Genomic DNA, 22,641 nt, shown 5'->3' on the forward strand with positions numbered 1-22,641 from the left:
TTGAATGCCATAACATAGCAAAGGGCTATCAAGTATTCTGCACTATTTAATTGCCTCACACTATTTACCTTAGACTTTTTTCCCCTGACACAATAAGTATAGAACCATTGAGAGGGTGTTGGATTTAAAGAACAACCAAAAAAATCCCCTTCTCTCCCCAAAAAGAATTCTTAACTTACTTCAGATCTATGAATCTTCTCCAGGTTTCATTGAACTCTCCAATTCAGAGATTTGGCAATCTTTAACAATTTAGAAGGGAAAAACACTGCCATCACCTGGAGCAAGTGAAGCTAGCAGTTCTCTGAATGCCTTCGTTCTGCTCTCCATCTGCATTGTTTTCTATGCACTGAAAAGTAACCTCAGGGACTTAGCAAGTCACCATCAGATGTTGCATTTAGAAATACAAGCAAAAGGCTACAGTAGCATACCACTTGCAAGATAAATCTTGGTGGTCTAAGTTCAGTAGCAACATGAATCAGGTCCACCCATCCACCCCACCAAATTCTACATGCTTGAACAGTTTCCTTTCAATCGCCCTCCTTACCACGTACAAACCCTGAACAGAAATCTCTGTAAAAGCAGGAGTGGGACCAGAAACCAAATATAGCAGCTTATTCTCATTAAAAGCATAACAGACTGGATGAAGTGGAGTTGTAGGCGACTCCTGGCCTACAGTTTTCAAATCTTTCTGCTATCATCTTGCTTCTACTTCAAAGATCCAAGTTACAATCACCTGTTTTCATCCAACAGCCTTCAAAAAGCAGCTTCTGAGAATGTACCAAATGCTCTATTAGTTACAGCAGTATCCCTGATAGAACTAGAAGTGCTTTACAACAAGGGGAAGAAACAGACAGTTACCAAGTAACTTGGGACACACCTAGTAATAACAGTTCATATTGTAAGCTGCAAGCAGTGTTACATAAAGGCTCTTCTATTTCCCCAATAACACTGGCTATTCTCCCAGCGCTCAGGTCCAGGGCTAACTGGAATCCACCTTAGGGATCCAGTGCTCCATTCATGCCAGTTGCTACCCAGCCCAAGGATGTAGCTCAGTTATAATCTGGTTAAAAAAAAAAAAAAAAAAAATTATCTGAACTAGGACATTACACAGTTGCAAATACTTTTAAGATTAGTTTTCTAATACTGACTACATAAAAGATAACATTCATACCTTCTCCTATTAATCCATCTTGGAAGTTTGCAGTCTTTTTGAATGCTATAGCTGTTTAATCATTCCTCTGAAAAAGAGCACAACTACCAAAACAAAAGCATTAATGTCAGAAGGCTTCCATAGTCAGAGAAGCATCAGCAAAGCACAAGGGCTGAATCAGGATGAAAGCAAACTGACAGAATATTAGTATGAGCAGGATGAAAGAGATACTGGTCAAGCCTAGAGACACTGGCAAACTTTTAGACACTGCTACTTGGATACTACAGTTAAATCTTACAGTATACTTGACAAGTGCTGCTATTTCCTTCTTTTGGTCATGTGAACAGTATGACTAGTTTATTATGCCTAATGCTATTTCTTATCTCATCTAAGAATTTCATGTGATTTCATGCCTTTGTCTTCTTCATACTGGAAAGGTATTCTGCGTAACTTCCTGAGGCTTCTTAAGGGCTTTACCTGGTTAGGAATAAATGATCCAAAAAATAAGTTTCATCAGATTATTTTAAAAGTACTCTCCAAAGAAGACAAAGTGTTCTTCCCTATCCTTTTAGTTTAATTCTACAGTATTTGGCTTCCTTCTGTTCTGCAATTACAGTTGAGGTTCACAGGAACATCTCAGGTGTCAATGCCAAAACTCAGCGTTTGGGTAAACTCAAGTAAAAGAATTCTGGAATTTTTTGCCCATCATACCTCAGGTTTACTTTGCACATGACATGTTTTGATGTGGTGTACCCTTAGAGAAGAATGATTTAGGCACCTTAAAAAAATTTCCTTGAAAATTTAGTATCTTCAATTCAACATTCAGTTTATTTTCTAAAATAAAAAACATGCACATTTGTAATATACACCATTTGATTCTTACCAAAGACATGTTTATAAATATTTTTTTTTCCTTTTAATAAAGATCTCTATCTACAGTCCAAATCCTGAATGCCAGTCTGCCCAATTGTTTCTTAGGCAGGTAGATTCCACTGAAGACAATGTAGATCTGTATTGTTTCAGGTGCTGGAAAGCAAGTGTACCTGCAGAACTAGATAATTACCTCTTCAGGCACTTGCCATTTGGCTAAACCAAGTTTAAGAGTTTCATTACTTATACAAAAGCAACAAAATTCCAGTCTTTATAAGCTTCTTCAGCTGATTTCACATGAGAGAAATGCGGAAACAGAAATTTACATGTCAGTCATGTCACTAAGAGAAAATGCCGTATCTCTTCTCCAATTCTTCAACAGAAGTATCTTTCAATCCCATGTGGTTCACATGATTGAACAATACCTGTGTAACTGTAAAAGAAAATCCCAACATAAACTGTTATTTTTGTGATTCACAGTCTTAAGGTAAATTAGTCCAACTCTTTCCTCAGTGAGAGTAAGGGTTGGATTACATAGTTGAACTACGAGTAAATTTTTAGAACTACTGAGAGGATGAAAAAAAAGTAGCAAAGGGAAGCTCTCACTTTGTTTTCATGCCCACGAGCTGCCTAACAACATTTCCTTAAACAGGTATATAATCCTGACAACATAAACAGACAGCTTTTATTTTGTTTACTATCGTGGCACTATGCCATCAAATGCAGAAGATAAAAGTTAATGCCAGATGGCAGATAAAACTTACATCAGGTTAAAGGCGTGAATGCAATTTGTAAGTTGAATTTACTTGCGCTTCAGTAAGTCAAACAAGCAATTTTATTTTAAGGAGATTCACATATCAAAATTTTGAAAGTATAATGGTTATTAGTGAAACTCAGCTGTAGATAGTCAATTTTATATTATTTGGTCCCAGAGAAACTTGTAAGTGTCTCACTGTTACATAGTCTGTCTGGTGTGCTAAATAAAGAAAATGTCTGAGGCAAAAAAACCACACTTTTATAAACTATGCACTCGAGCCAATGTCAACCTGAATTGCAAACTAATCTAAGTGATGCCTCAAGAACAGGACAAAGACGAACAGGCTGAGTGGTTTAGAGATGTTTGCATTCTTTTTACCAACAGTAAAGTCAGGATTGCCAAGAAATGGTCGTAGATTGTGGAAAATGCGTAATTTGGATACCTTGCATGTCAGATATAAGATTTCATATGAATTCATAAATCTGCAACATTACCAGCTACAAATTGAAATGCTAGTGAAGCTTAATCAGACTAAAATGCAGTAGTATTCCTGATAAAAACAAAAAGATTTAGCTGTAGTTTTCAAGTCTTAACAATTAATAAGGAATCAAAAGACTAAGAAGAATTACATGACATTCATATTAACTTCTAAAACAATCAAAAAGCTAAACAACTAACTAACCTTAACTGATTATTACTTGGATTAAACAACAAGAATAGCACTAAATTTTACATATTTCTTGCTAGATTCTACAATATCACAAATGAAGTCTAAAAAGACACTACTGAATTACTTACTTTTTTTCTCTGAGCCTGACATAAACATTACTGCCATATCAAATCTTTTTAATTCCGATAGCCTCTGGAGGATTTCAAGGATGAGTGATGGCTCCTCTTTCCTGAAGAAGATTATTAGAAATATAAAACTAACTACTGTTGATTAGAAAGATTCAGTAGCTGCAAGCAATTTTAAAGACTTCAGAAACAAGAAATTAAAGGACCAATGGAACTCCCTTCTGTTTCTCTCATATTCCCCTGCTTTTCTCATCTTTCTTGTTCATTATTCCACCCACAAAGCAAGAAGTCAATATCCAGAAATCATTATGCAAGTATCCTTCTGATAAGAGCAAGAGTGAAGAAATATAACCTAGACTCATGCAAACTGACTGCTGTTCATGTACAGAATAGCTGTTGTATGATTTAATGCTTACACCTTGCCATAACTTCACCATTTTTATACGTATTGGGGTGTGTGAGGGGAAGTAGCATCTGTGGTCACATGAAGTTCAGCAAAAAGCAACACATTACAGTTGCCATCATTTTTATCCATACAGAAAATTCCTAGATTGTGTTCATTTTACATTCTTCCGGTCAACAGTAAACAGGCACTGTCTTTGTTACAAATACTAGTAACAAACAGTACTTCTCTTTCATAACTTGTCCTGTCTCTCTCCAGAAGAAATGTCTTTTACCTTACTGCAAACAATTTCAACTTCCTAGCCTTTGTATGTCATACCACCAAATGTACGACCATACCTCTTAAGATGTCTTCACCCACATGATGGATATTTACTTTTAAATAAACTAAGGGAAAGCCTGACATTCATTTATGTTTGCTTTTCTCCATAAAACAACACCCTAAAAACATTTTGTGTGTGTGCTCTCAGGCACAGTAATTCAGAGAAGCTCCACATTGCCCGACAGGCAAAATGAGCTTTAAGAGTCAAATGGTAGCGTGAATAGAAATTTCAAAAATAATTGTCAGGTCCTGTCTTATCAGAACTTCTACTTATCAGAAGTCGCAGTAGCCTTACTACAGGCTACTGTAAAATGCTAGCAGGTAATTAAAAATAAAAGTTGGAATGCATCACAGTAAGCATTGCACAAAAATGAAACCCTCTATTTCTCAGCTTTAGAAAGTTAATACAGAAAGCTAATATCCTGCAATTATATGTGATAACAGAACGTACACAGTAATACGAACAAAAATTATTTCATACAGTCTAACATTCAGTTACCGATTCTATTTAGCAGAACTGAATTCAACAACATACCGTAAAGGCTATTTATTTCTTTACTTCTTTTCTATATGATTTTTCAACACATGTTTAATTTCTTAAGAAGGAACAATTGAATCATTCCAATTATTGCATCGTGCTCATGTAATGCTGCTGCTGGAAATAATTTTGTAAGCCCAAGGTGGGGGGGGTAGGGAGAAAAAAAAAAAAAAAAACACCAAAAAAAAACCCAAAACCAGAATAGCAATAAGCAATGTAAAACAAAGGAGGAGTTAAACTTACTCAATGTAGAAATCATGTAGAATTTTCAGTATCTGGTTAAACAAGTCTGGATCTAAGGATTTCTGGAACAGTTTCGGATAAAACGAAGGCTCTATTTGCTTTAGAAAAATTAGAAAAGTGTTATTTTTAGGCAAAAAACCCCAGTTGAGTCATGAGAATTAGAAATGAGTTTTTAGGATGTCTTGGACAATGCTGAACTGCATGAAAGCAAAAAAAGGAAAAAAGCTTGTACTATTTGACATTGAACATTAATTTTGGGGTTTGTTTGTTTTTTGTGATGATGATTGCCATGTTTTTTAAAAAGGATTCTAAGCAATTTTTTTGCAAAATATATATATAAGCAGAAGTACACATTAAGTAGACTGATGTGTTTCAAGCATTTCTTCAGTTTAAAGAGATAAGAATGCTGCTATGTCTAATTATCCTAGAAGCATTCATTTGAAAAATTAGAATTTAACATGGTTACTCATGTATTTAAGTGTTTACAGAATCAGGGCCTAGGTTTGAAAGAAGAGACAGATTATGCAGAGACTGCACTCAAAGTGAGGCAAGTGAAAAGTCAGGCACAAGAGGAGAAATACTCAAATGTGGTTCAAACTACTTAGTATTATGTGAAGACAATTAAAGAAAGGGACTATTGTACATGGTTAAGACACTCTAAACATAGCTACCCTTTCCACCTAAGTTTGTGCTGTGTCTTCGATGCCACTTGAAGAAATTGTCCAACCACTGTCAATCAATACTATGTTTCATACCTTCAGGTACAAGTACATATTTTCTGGGCAGTCTTTCAACTTCCTGAAGTCAGACTCAAGCTGGAAAGAATTTGCAGGAATGGCGGGGACTGGAGAAGCACATCTAAGTGACCTTTTGATTTCTTTTTCTCTCTGTTTGTTCACAGGGAAAGATGGATGCAACACTGATGAAATTCCTTTCACACTAGCAGGAAGCCTGCAGAGAGATTTTGAAACACATAATCAAGAAAACACTTAAGGAAATCCTGCACTGAGACCTAACTGGTGATCTTTTAATTCCTTAAAAATATAAAATACTATCAAAGTTTTTAAAAATAATGTATTTTAGTTCACACAGGTATCTAAAAAAAACCCCTTCAAATTATGGAAGCTTTACACTTGAGTCACCTTTTCTAAAAAAACACATCTGCAAATACTTACAAATATACTCAGCCTTTCTCTATTTTGTTTCTGGAAATAACTTATTTTATGGTACGGATTTCTACCGTACGCAGCTGCAAAAAAAAAAATTACATTTTCTGCAATTTCATGATGCAAAACAATAACCATGTCAAATGAATAAACTGTTTTCAACACTGATTACAGTGGAGCTATTTTTTGTCCTATAATTTGTCAGTTAAGTCCATTTATTTTTCAGAAATTATAAAATGGTTAAGAAATATACTTTTTTCTTCCACGCTTCACAGTAAATCCATCTGACTGAGCTGGAAAAGGTGGGTGAGGGATGGTGTTTCTCATAGAAATTCTTCAATCAGAATTCCATAAAAAGTATTTACCATTAACACAATGAGATGATGCCGATGCATACAGAGCTTTCCTAAGCAGACAACAAGTAGAGTTCCAACACTTAGCAGGGATAGGAGCTTCTGTACTTCAGTGTAGTTTCAGGCAGCCAGACTTGAGTTTGCCTAGCTAACACAGTGGAACTTGGGAAGTCTGAGCAAGCCTGAAGTTATCAGCTGCCTGCTCAGCATAGGAAAGAGTGGTGACACTCTCATCTGCTCCTTTTCTTTCACACAACTGGTGTGCAAAGAATATTTGAAATATTCAGAATACTCAGAATCTACTCTAAAACATTACAAATAAAACTCACAGCTAGAGAAGATGAAGTGCACAAGGAAAAGAGTATGGCATACAGGAAAATATTATGAATTTCTTTATATTTCGAATGTAAAAACAAGACTAGTTTTCCACCTGACACTAAATAGATCATACTTGTCTCAACCACTACATGATGAAAGAGGCAGATGTGTAAGAACTGCAGTTTCTCTAAATATTTTCTTTTTAATTCAAATTTTCCAAACTATGTTCAATACCTCATCACATGTAGAAATCTGAAAAACGAAGATTACATTTCGGCTACATTTACCTTTTAAAAAGAGAATCAGAATTTTTATACTTACTGTAATGGTGATGTATCACTGACTTCTTCTATTTTCAAGTGCTTTGCTTTTGGAATGTCCATTGTAGTCAATGGATCATCCTGATCTAGATTCTCTGTTGTTTCAACACTCATTGAATTCCTCCAGTTATTGACTAAAGAAGCAGCGCTGGGCAAATCACTATTTGGTGTGTCATCATCAATTTCTTCAATGGCTATTCTTCGCAAAGGCTTCTAAACAGAACACATACCTCATGTCATGTGTAGCCTCAACATCAGTGTATATACATGCCCCAGATAAACAGCTGTGTTTAATTTTAAATAATCTCACAATAACCAGTTTCATCTGTGGTGGTGCACATGGAAAATACTTTCAACAGAGATAATGGCAAAAAAGGAAACCATGACATTCTATGGGAAGCCTTATACGATCATTTTATTGCTTTACCGTCATAAACCAGTGTATCCTTACTCTAGAGGATCTCAGAATCTGCACTGTTTTCCCAGCAATAAATTAAAAAAAAAATTAGGTCTTTTTTTTTTTTCCTCTACTAAGGCTGAACGGGCAAGGACTAGCATATATTTTGACCAATGACCTGGTTAAGCTTTGTAATTTAGCTAAACAAATTAAGTATCCAGCAACATAGGCCTTGACCCTCAACTTAAAATTTTGAGATGATAAATATTTGTAACTCAACCCTGCTGATTGACCAAGTTATATACATCATAAGGTAATTAATTCCACCACTAGAGGACATGCTAAGTAAAATGCTTCAGCTTGTTTAATCTCTGCATGATCACCATTACTTTTGACCGTCACCTAGCACCACCTTCTCAGGTCTTACAAGGAAGCACCATTTGGGGGGGGGGGGGGGGGGGGGGGAGGGAGGGAAAAATTCATCACCTTTTACTTTGGAGTTTCATTTGCTGAACATGAACATAGTGTATATTGCTCTAGAAATACACATGCAAATACACACAATTAAACATACTCAACAATTTAGACTTCTAGAAATGGCAGATTTCTCTGTCCAACTCTAACACAATCCCATCGTAAGTCTTCACAGCAGTTTGCAAACTGCTTTAAATCATGCACAAAAAAGCCTGTCTTGTTGGTGTATTGACAGACAATACACGGTTTGCTTTGACAATATACCATCTCATCTTTGTGCTAAGACTGGGAGGCTGCCTGATGAATATGAAACAAAATTACAGTTCTCTCTGCAATCCTTGGGCAGTACTAAACGCACATATGCTCAATCTATACTTGTTCTACCTTAACAGAATAACAAGGAAAAAACAATCAACGTAGTATCTCCACTTAATTTAGCAGCCAAACTGAAAACAGAATATAAGTGTCTATAGTATTTCAGCTACTTCACAATAAATTCATTTAGGTTTCTAAAAATATTGTATAGATAGGATATATTACTACCCCCCCAAAAAAGGAACAAAATAATCACACATTTTCTACTAAAACTATCCATCTTAATTATATATTTAATGGAGGTAAACAAACATTTTAAAATCATCAAGAGCAGAACACTACAGTACTCCATACAAAGCATGAGCATGCTTTGTATTTACACAATGCGCTTCTGAATGTATGAAGATTAAATGTACTAAAAGGGGAAGCCTAATACATAGAGGAAGCTCATATTACTCCCTGTATTATCATATTTTGTCATATGTAACTCATTAATCTGACTATAAACATGGATAATTCATAGTCCAAAACTATTGCTTCTTGAAAACCAATACCTAGATATTCTACAGTTTATGTGGATAAAAATGCAGGCTCAAGGCTCTTGCAGTAGCCCTAGGTGACAGCAGCAAATGACATGGGTAGGCAACATGTCTTGTTACCACTACAGCTGCTATAGAAACTGTGAACAGCAGATGAAAAGAAGGGAAGTTTACCCAGAGTTTTCTCAAGTCTGCAATCAAACATGGAGGCCCAACTGCCTCCCCTTTACTCTCAACTGCAATGTTAGCTATGGACCCAGGAGAGGGTTGTGGGGTTGCCTCTCCATTTAATAACATAGATACATGCATACACAGTGTTTCTTGCGCGTGTTACTGTAGGCTGAATGCTTACACCATGGTTACTGTTACACACACATGGAAACACTGAAAATGTTCTTGAAAAAATATCAAAAGAGTAATTCTGTATATTTTGGGCTTTCCACAGGCAAGATATATCTATCAGGAGTTAGTCTACATAAATAAGCAAGAAGTGGATTTTAATTTTAAGCTCTACTTTTCCCATCATTTTAGAAAGCAACTCACAAAAAACAACTTACTGTTGATTTCAGGTGTAATGGATTATCAATCAGTTTCACTATATTTTTTATTTCTGTTTCTTTTATCAATACTGCAGGATATTCTTGATGAGTCCACTGTTCTTTCTCAGCTAATTCCTGAAAAAAAATGGTAAGTTGTCCAAAAGATCAAAAGTTTGAGGAATAATTGTAAGATGTTAAAAATCACATAATAAAGAATGAAAACATTCTATTACAACAGGCTTACGGAAAAAAAAAAGCCACAAGTATACATACATTCCTTATTTTAGTGAGTTCATTTATTGCTTGTTTATTTCCAGGTTCCAACTTCAGAACCGCTTCAAAATCTGAGTGAAAAACAACATACGAAAACTGTAGACATTTCAAGGTACAAAGTACTCCTGGCAAATTTTTAAACCTTCTGTTTTTCTTTCACAGCTCTAAAATAATTAAAGGCAGGTAAGTTATCAAAATGCTTATATCATGACCTAGTTTTAAACATTTTTCAAACTATTTCTTACTGCTTATCATAATCAACAATAGTTGTAATTTCACACGCAACTGTCTTCCAATCACGTGGATATCAACACAAAAGGTTTTATACATATTCAATGAAACACAACAAAACCCCACCATTCTTAACTTTTGCACTGACAACTTCAATTAGTGAGCAATTGATTTAATTGCTATTAGAAGATAAAAAAATCAGGATGTCCTTATACTCATCTCTTACCTATCATGCTTAGGCTAATTCAAAGTCGTACCTTGCATAGCTTCTTTTAGTTTTCCAAGAGCAACTCTGGCAGCTCCTCTTCTGGCAAAGGCTTTAGAATAGGAGGCATCCAAAAGCAGAGCTTGTGTACAGTCATTTTCTGCCTCTTCATATCTCAGCAAAAGAGTAGTACAAAATTAATAATCAGTTTCAACTAAAAAGACAGAGCTACCCAAAATAATTAAAATATGAAGACAGATCTTAATTACCTATATACATATAAATACACACCACTGAGCTAAAATGTAAAATAAAAGTAAACATATAAAATATGATTTCTCAGCACCTTGAAATTTCAGCCAAATCTTTTGGTATCTCATGACACACTGCTAACTCTCTTTTTATCATCACAGAGAAATTCACTTCATCTGTGAGAAGAAATGCTTAAAGCCTGTCAGACCACAGTCCACTTTAAACACTAAATAGCCTTAAAATGAAAGTCAGCATCATAGCTTTGTACTTCTGAAAAACAGAAATATTACAAACAACAACAAAAAAAAAAACCAAGAAAGGAGAAGCAAACATGTATGAGAAGAAATTTCTCTACATCTGAATTTCTGTGACTTGTCCTTAACTATTTCAGAATGAGAAGTCAGCATATCCTTGCATTAAAGTAATTTGCTTCACTGTAAGATCAAGTTTCCTCATCCCAGTTATATTTAGTTATATTAGATCATGATTTCACTATGTGCATATTAGAATCATAGAACAGAATCACAGAATCGTTTAGGTTGGAAGAGACCTTTAAGATCATCAAGTCCAACCATTAACCTAACACTGCCAAGTCCACCACTAAACCACCTCCCTAAGCACCTCACCTACACGTCTTTTAAATACCTCCAGGGATGGCGACTCAACCACTTCCCCTGGGCAGCCTGTTCCAATGCCTGACAACTCTTTTGGTGAAGAAATGTTTCCTAATATCCAATCTAAACCTCCTCTGGCGCAAGTTGAGGCCATTTCTTCTTGTCCTATCACTTGTTACTTGGGAGAAGAGACCGGCACCCACCTCTCTACAACCTCCTTTCAGGTAGTTGTAGAGAGCAATAAGGTCTCCCCTCAGCCTCCTTTTCTCCAGGCTAAACAACCCCAGTTCCCTCAGCCACTCCTCATAAGACTTCTGCTCCAGACCCTTCACCAGCTTCGTTGCCCTTCTCTGGACACACTCCAGCATCTCAATGCCCTTCTTGTAGTGAGGGGTCCAAAACTGAACACAGTATTTGAGGGGTGGCCTCACCAGTGCCAAGTACAGGGGGACAATCACTTCCCTAGTCCTGCTGGCCACGCTATTTTTGATACAAGCCAGGATGCCATTGGCCTTCTTGGCCACCTGGGCACACCATCGGCTCATATTCAGCTGGCTATTGACCAACCCCCCCAGGTCCTTTTCTGCCTGGCAGCTTTCCAGCCACTCTTCCCCAAGCCTGTAGCGTTGCATGGGGTTGTTACGGCCCAAGTGCAGGACCCGGCACTTGGCCTTGTTAAACCTCATACAACTGGCCTCGGCCCATTGATCCAGCCTGTCCAGATCCCTCTGCAGAGCCTTCCTACCCTCAAGCAGATCGACACTCCCACACAACTTGGTGTCATCTGCAAACTTACTGAGGGTGCACTCGATCCCTTCGTCCAGATCATTGATAAAGATATTAAACAGAACTGGCCCCAACACAGAGCCCTGGGGAACACCACTTGTGACTGGCGGCCAACTGGAGTAAACTCCATTCACCACAACTCTTTGGGAACGGCCAGCCAGCCAGTTTTTTTACCCAGTGAAGAGTACGCTCATCCAAGCCATGAGCAGCCAGCTTCTCCAGGAGAATGCTGTGGGAGACAGTGTCAAAGGCTTTACTAAAGTCGAGGTAGACAACATCAACAGCCTTTCCCTCATCCACTAAGCAGGTCACCTTGTCATAGAAGGAGATCAGTTTAGTCAAGCAGGACCTACCTTTCACGAACCCATGCTGACTAGGCCTGATCACCTGGTTGTCCTGTACGTGCCACATGATGGCACTCAGGATGATCTGCTCCATAACCTTACCCAGCACCAAGGTCAGACTGACAGGCCTGTAATTCCCCAGATTATTAAAGTATTTTCATTCATTCCTCTTCTCCTTCAATCTATTATTAAGTTTATGGAAACAGTTTTGGGGATTTTTTTTTGCAGTTTGTATCAGTTCTACAGGTTTCTAAGAATACTAATGAGCTTCTGTTGCATTTTATGTTTGGGTCCTCTTTGAAATGTAAAGAACCACGATATACTGGGTCGATCATACAGAATAGATTTTCTTGCTTGGTCGTTTAATTAAAGTATCACTTCCTCTGATTCTCCGAGAACATTATTTGCATTATGATGTCCTCTATGGCTTCAGTACTAAATTACAAATGTTGTGTCAGAAACACTACCTGTGCAACCTATTATACAATCTCATAATCTGTCTTGTATCTTGTATCTTGTCTCTACTGATACCCAGCCACATCATGTTAGAACAGATGACCAACATAATGCTCAGCTCTCTGCTTCTCATGCTACCTTTTTAAACTAAAAGGTTTAAGCTACCATACCATCAGGGAGTCAAAAAAAAAAAAAAAAATCAGACTTCAAAAGTGGTCATATGGAATTGCTCTCAATTGCTAGAAAGCATGCATTTCCTACTGTTACTGGATTATTTGAATAAAGCTTAATTAAAAATAAACTAACTACACATACATGTCTCCATTGGCAGAGTTAAAGAAAAATATTTTAAAAGATGACAATTTCCAGAAAAAGCTCCATCCATTGCCTTTGAAGTCAGAAGTTAGAATCCACTTCTTTTTACAGTGCAACATTTAGTAGCTGACTGGGTTTTATAGTCAAAGAAGACATAAAGCTTTGGGCAGGTCCTCTGAGAGAGATGAATATCTAGAATTTTACACATGAAAGAATGAAGATCAAACTTTAGAAACTACAATTTCATACTGATGCTATTTTATTCTCTCAGAACTTCTTTCCTATGAAATGCATTGTAAGATCACAGATAGAGTTGTTTTCTCTCCCTTCCTGTTTTCAACACAATTTATTCTATACTGAATTCTAGAAAGAATTATAAGGAGTGACAGTAACTGAGATTGAGTGAAAATATACTGGATCATTCTTCCATCTAGTTCATAACAAAGAAAGAAACAGTATAGCACAGGCAATCCTACTTACTTTTCAATCTTTAGATAGGCCATGGCTCTGTTAGCTGGCAGAAGCGCATTGGTGCCATCTGCTGTTATACCACGGGTATAACATTCTATTGCAGCCTCATACTTTCCTTCTTTGAAATAACCATTACCCTGTAATATTTAGGTTAGAAAAAATAGCATTGAGAAAGATCTAGTGCAATGAGTTTTTCTCATCCTTTTTAGTAGACAGGGTCACAATATCAAGAAGATGGATCACAAAGAACACATCAGAGCAGGCATTTATGGCATATTTCTGCATCTCTAAGCTTGGAGGCAGACCACAAGAAATATCTTAATTTTTTTTCTAGTACTTCAAGGATAAAAAAAAATTGCTACACGCATAGTTTAAGTGCAGACTTACAAGTCTATAACTTGTGATTTTTCTTTACTCCTGATAAGCAGGATAAGCCACCCTGTACCTCCTGAATTTAAACACAAGCTGAACCTTTACAATTCCCCTTTCAAGACAGCTTTCTGCGCTGCACAAATCCTTCTTTATCCTGCTACATCTATGAAACTTATCCTCAAATATTACTTGGGCCCAAATGTTGCTGTTATTTTCTAATTAATGCTCCATAAAACAAAATTACATTACTTTTTTTGTTTGTTTCCAAGAGACTAAAATTATCTTTTGCTTCTCAATACTAATATAAAGCCATGTGTTACCTTCTCCGCTACTGCTCTGCTCACTGGCAAAAAAGCAAAGGCCACATTTCAGACTTGACAGGATCCATGTTGCCAGGAACAGGCCCACAGTGAGTCAGCTCTGCTGCCAATAAAGTATTGAACTAGACTGAAATTTCTTTTCTGTGGCCTCTTCAAACTTTTGTTCCTTTTACCTACTTAATGTATGCTTTCATTCTTTTCCTACTAATTACCTCTTACAACCAGTATAGGAAACCTGAATATTGATAAAAAGTTGGAAGTTAAATAGGTAGGTAAGAGACCAGAAAGCAAATTATGTTTTAGTTCATAATGTTATTTCTTAATTGCAGCAGTGGGCAGAGGGAGAAATCAATAGGCCAACTGTGAGTCAAGACCATGTATCCAGAAATACATTTTTATTGTCACTGTTGCCTGCGCTCCCTGAAATCCTTTCTGTAACTGCTTTCCACCATGTAATCAGAGGTTTGGAAACACAAGAAATAGTCCTTTACCCCCAGGACAAGCAGGGGTAAAGATGCATATAATACTGGAGAAATGGGATCTTTGTAAAATACAGTTTGAGTTTCACATATCTTACACTACATATTTGAAATTTATCATGTACAATTGGGCTATAAAAGCTACCTTGTATAATTATTCCTCCAGAAGAGTCCAAACAGAACTCACTGTCCCCCTCCCCTCCTTATAGAGCCCAAAATGGGAAACAATTAAGGCTGTATCAATGACACCGTATTTATGAAGTTCAAGACAGTATCAAGTTTTATTTACACATTCGCATAGCTAACAGCACAACACAGCGCTTTTCTTTGCTGGTTCTCTCCTGTTCCACCAGAACCTGTGACTTACCAGATCTTTTTCTGTAATAGCCTTCTGCTTGAGCTGCTGGTCTTCAATGCGCTTCTTCTCTTCATCTGTTAATTCTGGTCTGACTGTATCTTCAAACTCTTTCTGTTCTGAACTTTCTTTTGATGACAAAGCCTGCAAAGATGTATTTTTTTCCCCTCAATAATTATTTCCCCCACTTACACATTTTCATAACACAAATTACGATAAATTCTGAACTTTTAAGATGCAAAAATCTGCCAAGCATTTCAACAGAAGTGCCTGTGCTGTAAGTTGAATGCAAATTGATCGTTCTAAACTGTTCTCAAAAATGTATTTCTATGAGGGACTGCGAGTCAGAATATTACTTGGTAAATAAAAAGTATGTAATTTCTGAAGCACAATGTAAAATGACCCATGGAACCTGTCTATATGTATTCCAATTCACAAATCATTTATTTCTTCAGTTACTGGAGACTTTGGGTCTTCATTCTGAAAATAAATTTTTCAAGCACTTTCAAAACTACAGTTGAAGAGGTATAAGCATATTCACACAGTAATGACAGGTGAGCTTATATTTACAAAGGTCATCATGATCAACATTCTCTCCCCATCATGAAAAGGATAAGACTTGCAGTAGAGTATTATGTTCTGCGAGGCTTAAACCTCCTTTCTGATTTGGCAGACCACAGCAATCAGTGGGACTACAAGCAGGCTAGCAGTTCAGCTTTACAGCCAAGGAAACACACAGGTTCTCTTATATGTAGTACTACCTTGTACCAAAACACTAAGCATGACTGCAAAAAGCATTAACACAGGAGGTAGAAAAAACATCTGAGAGAAGATATTTAAAAAAACCACAGATGTTGGTGCACACATCCAGCTTTAGTCTGCCAATCCACTATTACACTGATGTCTGCATACATGCTAGTTAATCCAGAAGAAACTCAATTACAGATTTTGACCTCAGTGAACTTCAAATACCAGAAAAAGCACATGAGACTTTGAATTCAGCTCTTGTTATAAATATAAGTTGATACAAATATAAATTGAACAGGGTGTACTAATTTATTTTAGGGCCTATTAAACTTATTACCTGGTCAATTTTCTTCAGTTCATTTTTTGCTTCAAAGTTGTTTGCATCCAGCTCTAAAACTTTTTCATAATCTATCAGAAGATCAGAAAACAGTGTTTCAGGTAGGAACCACAGGCTAGTAACCAGAGTATAAAATAATAGCATTCTTTTGAGATAACCCTTTTTTGTAGTTACCTAGAAGCCCGAGATATTGCAAGGAACACATTATTCTAAGACATTTAAAGCTGAGTTATTCTAATACTACTAATACCTGCAGCAATCATTTGGACTTGCTGCTTGAATTTTACCTTGCCAGAAGAATATGCAATATAGTATTTCATTTCTTTGTTTACAGGAAATGAAAATTAAATTCCTACACCAAATAAGCAAATCACACAAGCTTTAATCAAGCAGATATACATACAAACTGTTTGTCTTTTAGGGAAAGAATTTTAAAAAGACCCACCTTCTTTAGCACCTTGAAGATTTTTCAAAGCAAAGCGAGCAGCCCCTCTTCTGGCATAAGCCTTTGTGTAATTTTTATCTAAAGCAAGTGCTAAATTGCAGTCAGATTCTGCAACAGAAAACCTATCAAAAATATGAATGATTTAGTTTGGACACATCTAGGTAACAAAACCCAAAACTTCAGTGATTTAGCTTACTCTGAAGCTTTACAGGTTGTCTCTAAAGTGGAAATCTTACATGCTTCAGAAGGAGCATAGAAAAAATACTTAAAGATCTCTCGATCCAGAATACATCAAAACAGGAAAGCAAAACAGAGGTCAACAATCTCTACTGCAACAGAAAGAATAACCAACTCCCCTGGACCCTTTCTTCCCCCAAAACAAATTAAAGCCTTAGAAATAGAGCTCACTGAATCTGAAAGGCCAATTAGATAGTGAACTTTCTCTTTTTTCTTTTTCTGAAGTCTTACACTTCACAACACTGAAGATGGTGAACTTCTAGCATGAAAGCAGAGGAAAAAAAGATGAGGGAGACTACCAGATTCCTTATCCTGGCGACTCCTATTTTACTTTGAAACTGCAAATCAGGTTGCAACAGCAGTCTTACATAGACTGTATCACAGCATGATAAATAATATAATCAAGACTTAAAACCAGACAAAAAACCTGAAGGTAGCATTTAAATAAGAAAATGTTACGGTTTTAACAATACAAGTCTTACTTTTTCATTCTATAAAAAGCCGATGCTCTGTTTGTGGGCAATACTGGATTGTATGGATCAGAATGCATCCCTCTAGTGTAGCATTTTATAGCTTCATCAAAGTTCCCTTGTTTAAAGTAGTTATTACCCTGTGAATAGAAAAAAGTCTTTTTAGCAAATTACTGTACATTGACAGACACATTGAATTTTTTCACCAAAAATTAGTAAAGTTAGTATTTTAGAATGCTCAAACATTTTTGTTTGACATTTCTCACAAAGTACTGCTTTACTGTGAAATATTTCTTTTAACGAGAATATTCTAAGTATCCCATATTAAATATTTCTCATGATTTATGCAATAACATGGTTTTATTATATACTGATTTTCCATATCTGTAGCTCATTTCCAGAAACCTATAATAAGCATGTATATAGCTGCTTAAATTGCCATAGAGAATTACTGAAAGTTTTTTCAAGTTTTTACTAACTAGATTTGGCATCTTTGCTTTCCAAGGTAAATATTCTCATTTCTGCCTCCTTTGGTACACAACTTTTATCTCTTGTGCCCTCAACTGCTTCACTGCAGCCACGATAATGGTCGAAGACATCTCAATTTCATCAAGGAATTTCCACAGCAGGAAAGAAAGAACACAGATGTCACCCATGCAGACAATGAAAAAAAAAAAACCCTAAGAAACTCTACTGAAGAAAAGTATGGACTGACAGATGGTGTTAGGTGATTGTTTGTAAACAAAGAAGTTTCTCAGAACCACAGAAGTTGTTATACAACTTAGCCTAGCTATTTCACATGACAACGAAGCATGAGATAGGTCTTGCTGTATTCTACTTGCAAAATAAGGTAAACCTGAACTGGTACCAACTTGCCATTACCAAGGCAAGGAAGACATACAAGTTCACCCATCATTCCCAGAGGTACGGGCCTTGTAAAGGGACTAATCTTAAATTCTTAGGGATTTAGTTTGGGGAATTCAGACCTTGTGTTCAGGTAAATGCCAGTTTGATCCATATGGCAATTCTATACAGCAATCCAACTTCTCAAAGCTAAAAGCCACCAATACATTAATCATCATAAGCGTACATTAAGCAGAGTCTGACAGGCTTTGCTGCAATCAGTGATGAGAATAAACAGAAATGTAGTGAGAATTTTCTATCTTGGAATAAAGGGCAGGAAAACAGACATAAAAAATTCCAAATGGGGAATTCTTCTGCCAGAATTGTGGTCTCAGTGGACAATCTTTTAAAAGAAACTACAAATGCTCCTATGTCTAAATTGCTACTTTGCAAATAACAAACATTTATAATGTTTTAATGTTATAACCTTTTCCTTCTCTGCAAGAGCCTTTTCTGCATCTATACGAATTCCATCTTCTTCAGAGTCTGATTCTGGAGATACAGAATCATGAGTACTATCTTCTTTATCAAGTTCTTCAAGTATTTTATCCTGAAATCAGACAAAATAAACTATTACCTTAATTATAATTTAACAATGCAAAACAATACAAGTAAGACTTTAGGAGAATTAGTAGTGTGTTTTTAAAAATCTCTACTGCTTAAGTCCTCTTTACTAAGGAGTATTCCACACTTCAAAAGTGAGAGATCTATCCTCTAATACTGCCAGCTGTGTTTAGTCTTATATTCTACTAGAATTATGACCTTATAATAGACCTATCGTTAAACCATTTTTTTTTCCTTAAAGTCAAATTCAATCTGCTGGATGGGAGCACAGTCAATAGAAAACTCAAGTATTTCTCAATATTCCAACTTTTAAACACACAACCTTTTTGGAAGAAAGCTACTTTCTATGTTCATACAGTACCCAGCACAGTAAGATACTGACTTGTGGACTGAACTCTCAGCACTATAACAAAATCTTATTTAAAACAGAATCAACTGGGGACAAGAATCAGTTAACAAGAAAATATTCTGACTCACCACATCAAGTTTTCCCCATGCTTCATAATCGTAAGACTTGATCTTGTTTTTCTTGTTTTCTTCAGTGGTTATCTTTGAAGGGACTTTACTTTTGCTTTTCTTCTTTTTCTTAAAAGCCTTGTTTCGAATTGGTGGCAAATTCTAAATTGAAATAAGTAATTTATTATAAAACAGATGTGTGAAAGTCACTTGTATTGAAGAATCTATAGTACCTATATCTAGATATAGTATCTATCTACTGGCTAGTTTTATTTTAGAAATCCATCCAGCAAGCTGTTCTCAGAAATTCTAAAAAACCACTAAGGACAGCAAGTATAAACCTTTCAATACACAATAATAGCAAATATTGCATATATGATACAAAGTTAAGTTTTAGAAGACAACTCTCTGCAGAGTATCACTGAAGAATAACATCAATACTTTAAAAGTCAGCAATAAATAAGTAATACTGATACTGCAGACAGAAATATTCTCCTAGATGTACCTGGAACTAATTAAAAATTTACTGGCCCCATCACCTCCAGATGCTACTGCCCCACAGCTCTGTTGGTGAAACAGTTTACAGAGGAATCTTTGGTCTGCTTCAGATGAGGAACAAGTCAGCTGGGTTAGCTCATACCTTCTATTCAGATATTTTAAGTCAACACATGTAATTTTGCTGAAGCAAAAAGCAATTATTATAAGCACTATCACATTACGAATAGCTGAGTCAATAATGACAGTGTACTTGTGATTTTTACCTCTTCTGGGACACCACTCTGTTTCCTTAGTTCAGAATCCACTTCTTTAATATCTTTTTCCCAGCTCTCCAATTCTCTCATAAAATCCTGCAGCTCTTCAGCATTTTGCTTCATTTGCAGCTGTAGTTCTATCGCTTTATTTGGTGCACTCATTGTAATCTGCCAAATTTCAAGGAAAAAACTTTTGAAAGATGACTTGAAAGTATGTATTGAAGGAAGCTAGCTACTTCAAAATGAAGAAGTTTGACTTACATGCAAGACAGGCTTCCCAATAGCATAGTAGGAACATTAAATACTAATAGACTAACAAGAAACACAGTTTAAATGTCTTTGAAAAAATGGAGGGAAGCCATGTCATTCAGATAAAAAAAGGTAGATCATAACAAACAAATCATGCTTTCCTAGCTAGGTGTAAGGTAAAGGGCCCAACAAGTCAAGGAAAGTCCTGAAAGTGATAACAAGGTGATCTTAGTTTAAAGCAATTTCTGCAGTGTTTCCCAGACAACAGAATGTAGAAAACTTTAACAGGTTAACATTTAAGTTTTAACTAAAAAAAAACCCAGTTAAGATATACATGCTGCCTTGTATCCGAACAGAAACAAGACATCTGACAAACCAACTCCCAAAAGCACTTTTGGTCCCTACAAGTAAGTACACTTAAATATGCACACATTTTTAGCACAGGAATGAGTAAACACATGAGGTGTTTTATTATGAAGTCTAGTGAATTACAAGTCCAGAATATTCTTTGAATGTGCTCTTTTACACATCTGCAGCTCTCCAAGTCCCTAAAATACTGTTTAATAATTATTAATACTTACTAGTCATCATAAATTTTGTGTCTTAAGTGAAAGACATTTTATTATCACAGAAACATCAAGTCATGAGTAAAAAGTGACCTTAAAAAAATTCTTCATTACAATTCAGAAAAAAAACCCACATTTGTACAGTCCATAGCACAAAAAGCTGAAAGAATGAAACAAACATATTTTGAAAACAATCACAATTGTTCATCATGAATTAGTTAAACTTAGACAAAGAAAGCTATGAATGGTTGATAACTATAAGCTCTTGACTGAAAGCTTCAGAATCAGTTAAAATCCTCACATAAGGACAAGCAAGCTATTTATAGAAATAGTACACACAAAATTTTTCAGGGAGAAAAAGGACTAGATTTTTGTATTTATTTTTAACATTCAGTAAGATAATAACCTAATAGCATAGAAATATAAAAATTTATGGGCCAAACGAAGCTAATGACTTCTGCAATACAATGTGCTGTCCATAATTATGGACAACAGTCTCACAAAAGATAGAAAAAACACACTGCATGATTACTAGTAAGCCAATGCTACCAAAGCAGAAGTGTTTTTTCATTCTCGGGAGTAAGCAGCTGTGTGGATGCCTGATGCACCAGTTGTGCTTCTCCATAGTTACCTCCTATACATAGATGGTAAAATGCTTATCTTTAGCAATATATTTTCCCTAAAATCTTCTAAATATTTGGTCTATTTGAAATCAATTAGAAAGAAACTTTAGGTGAAGCCAAAAAATTGGTATTTCTCCTCATATTTCCAATTCAGGTGTTTTTTGTATTTTTTTTCCACCTACAAGTGTTGCCCCATACTGAACTGTCCCTGCAATATTCAGCTAGTTAACTTCATGAAACCTGGGCATGGCCACACCAAATATTCCATACAGCCTAGTACACCCTGACCAACAGTAGCTAGAACAAGGTATTTCAAAAAGATGCAAGAAACTACATTGTGATCTGTTGAACTTTTCTTCTTGTTATCACTGACTAAAAGAATATTCTTATACATGTGAAAAATCTAATATTAAATCTAGCTGTTTGTTTTCTGGCACTCTAAAGCACATTGCACAAGCGTGTAATGTAAGCCTGCTCCTGTTACCCACTAGCCTAACGCTGCTTGCTGCACACAGCTCAGCAACGACCTTAACCCACGCTCTGACAGCAGGGTGCTTTGCAGCGCAGCTCTGACACCCTTTAAGGCAGTTCTACTTAAGTCTCAACGCCAGGGCCTGCCTTTGTTTCACCCAACACCCGAGGGCTGCCTTGTCCCAGCGACTCCACGGGGGGAGCAGCCACCCTACCCCAGAGGCCTGGCAGACAGCCAGCGGAGCAGGCTAGCACCCAGCGGCACCACAGGCCCGCCCCGGGAGCGAGCCCCACGCCGGCCCCGAGGCCGCGCCGCAGGTCGCCCCGGCTCATGCCGAAGAGGCTCCCGAGGCAAAGCCAGCCCGTTTAAGTTTCGACACCCGCCTCGGAGTTCGAAACGAGGCCCTTCAGGGTGGGCTCCTCCTCGTCTCCCCACCCCGCGCGGCCAGGCCGCCTGTAGGCCAACGGCGAGGCGGCACCGCGCCGGCTGCATCACGGGCCGGGCCAGGCCGGACATCGCACATCGCACATCGCACCCCGCACATCGCACCCGTCCCGTCCCGCCCCGCCACGGTCTTACCTGCGCCGAGTCCCGCCTCTTTCTGCCGCCGCCGGCGCCGCCGGACGCCCTCCCCGCGCGGCCGAGCCTCCTCCCAGAATGCAGTGCGGCCCCGCGGCCCCGCAGCGGAACGGACCCCGCGCCCCGGCGGCCCCGCGGCAGCAGGGGGAGAGGGAGCGGCAGAGGCAGACAGCGCATGCGCCCGCGCCCCGCCGCGCTTCGTCTCACGGCCCGCGGTCCGCGGCCTTCCGCGCTGCCTGGCCACGCCCCCTCCGCCTCACGTGGCGGGGA

The 22,641-nt window shown here is 37.3% G+C and overlaps 1 protein-coding gene across 1 annotated transcript; it reads right to left on the reverse strand.

Annotated features, from left to right (window-relative positions):
• Nucleotides 1–1,959: 1,959 nt before the first annotated feature.
• Nucleotides 1,960–22,632, reverse strand: RPAP3 (RNA polymerase II associated protein 3). The gene is made up of 17 exons (XM_075494603.1): nt 22,372–22,632; nt 19,892–20,050; nt 19,152–19,292; nt 18,538–18,660; nt 17,220–17,347; nt 16,501–16,622; nt 16,056–16,126; nt 14,984–15,115; nt 13,455–13,582; nt 10,260–10,381; nt 9,772–9,842; nt 9,517–9,633; nt 7,236–7,447; nt 5,833–6,028; nt 5,078–5,175; nt 3,576–3,676; nt 1,960–2,453 (listed from the first exon to the last, which is right to left on the reverse strand). Exons 1-17 carry the CDS (start codon nt 22,546–22,548, stop codon nt 2,362–2,364), a joined length of 2,190 nt encoding a protein of 729 aa, XP_075350718.1. The 5' UTR covers nt 22,549–22,632; the 3' UTR covers nt 1,960–2,361.
• Nucleotides 22,633–22,641: the final 9 nt, after the last annotated feature.

Source organism: Mycteria americana, chromosome 1, assembly GCF_035582795.1.
Source record: "Mycteria americana isolate JAX WOST 10 ecotype Jacksonville Zoo and Gardens chromosome 1, USCA_MyAme_1.0, whole genome shotgun sequence".
Taxonomy (NCBI): Eukaryota; Metazoa; Chordata; class Aves; order Ciconiiformes; family Ciconiidae; genus Mycteria; species Mycteria americana.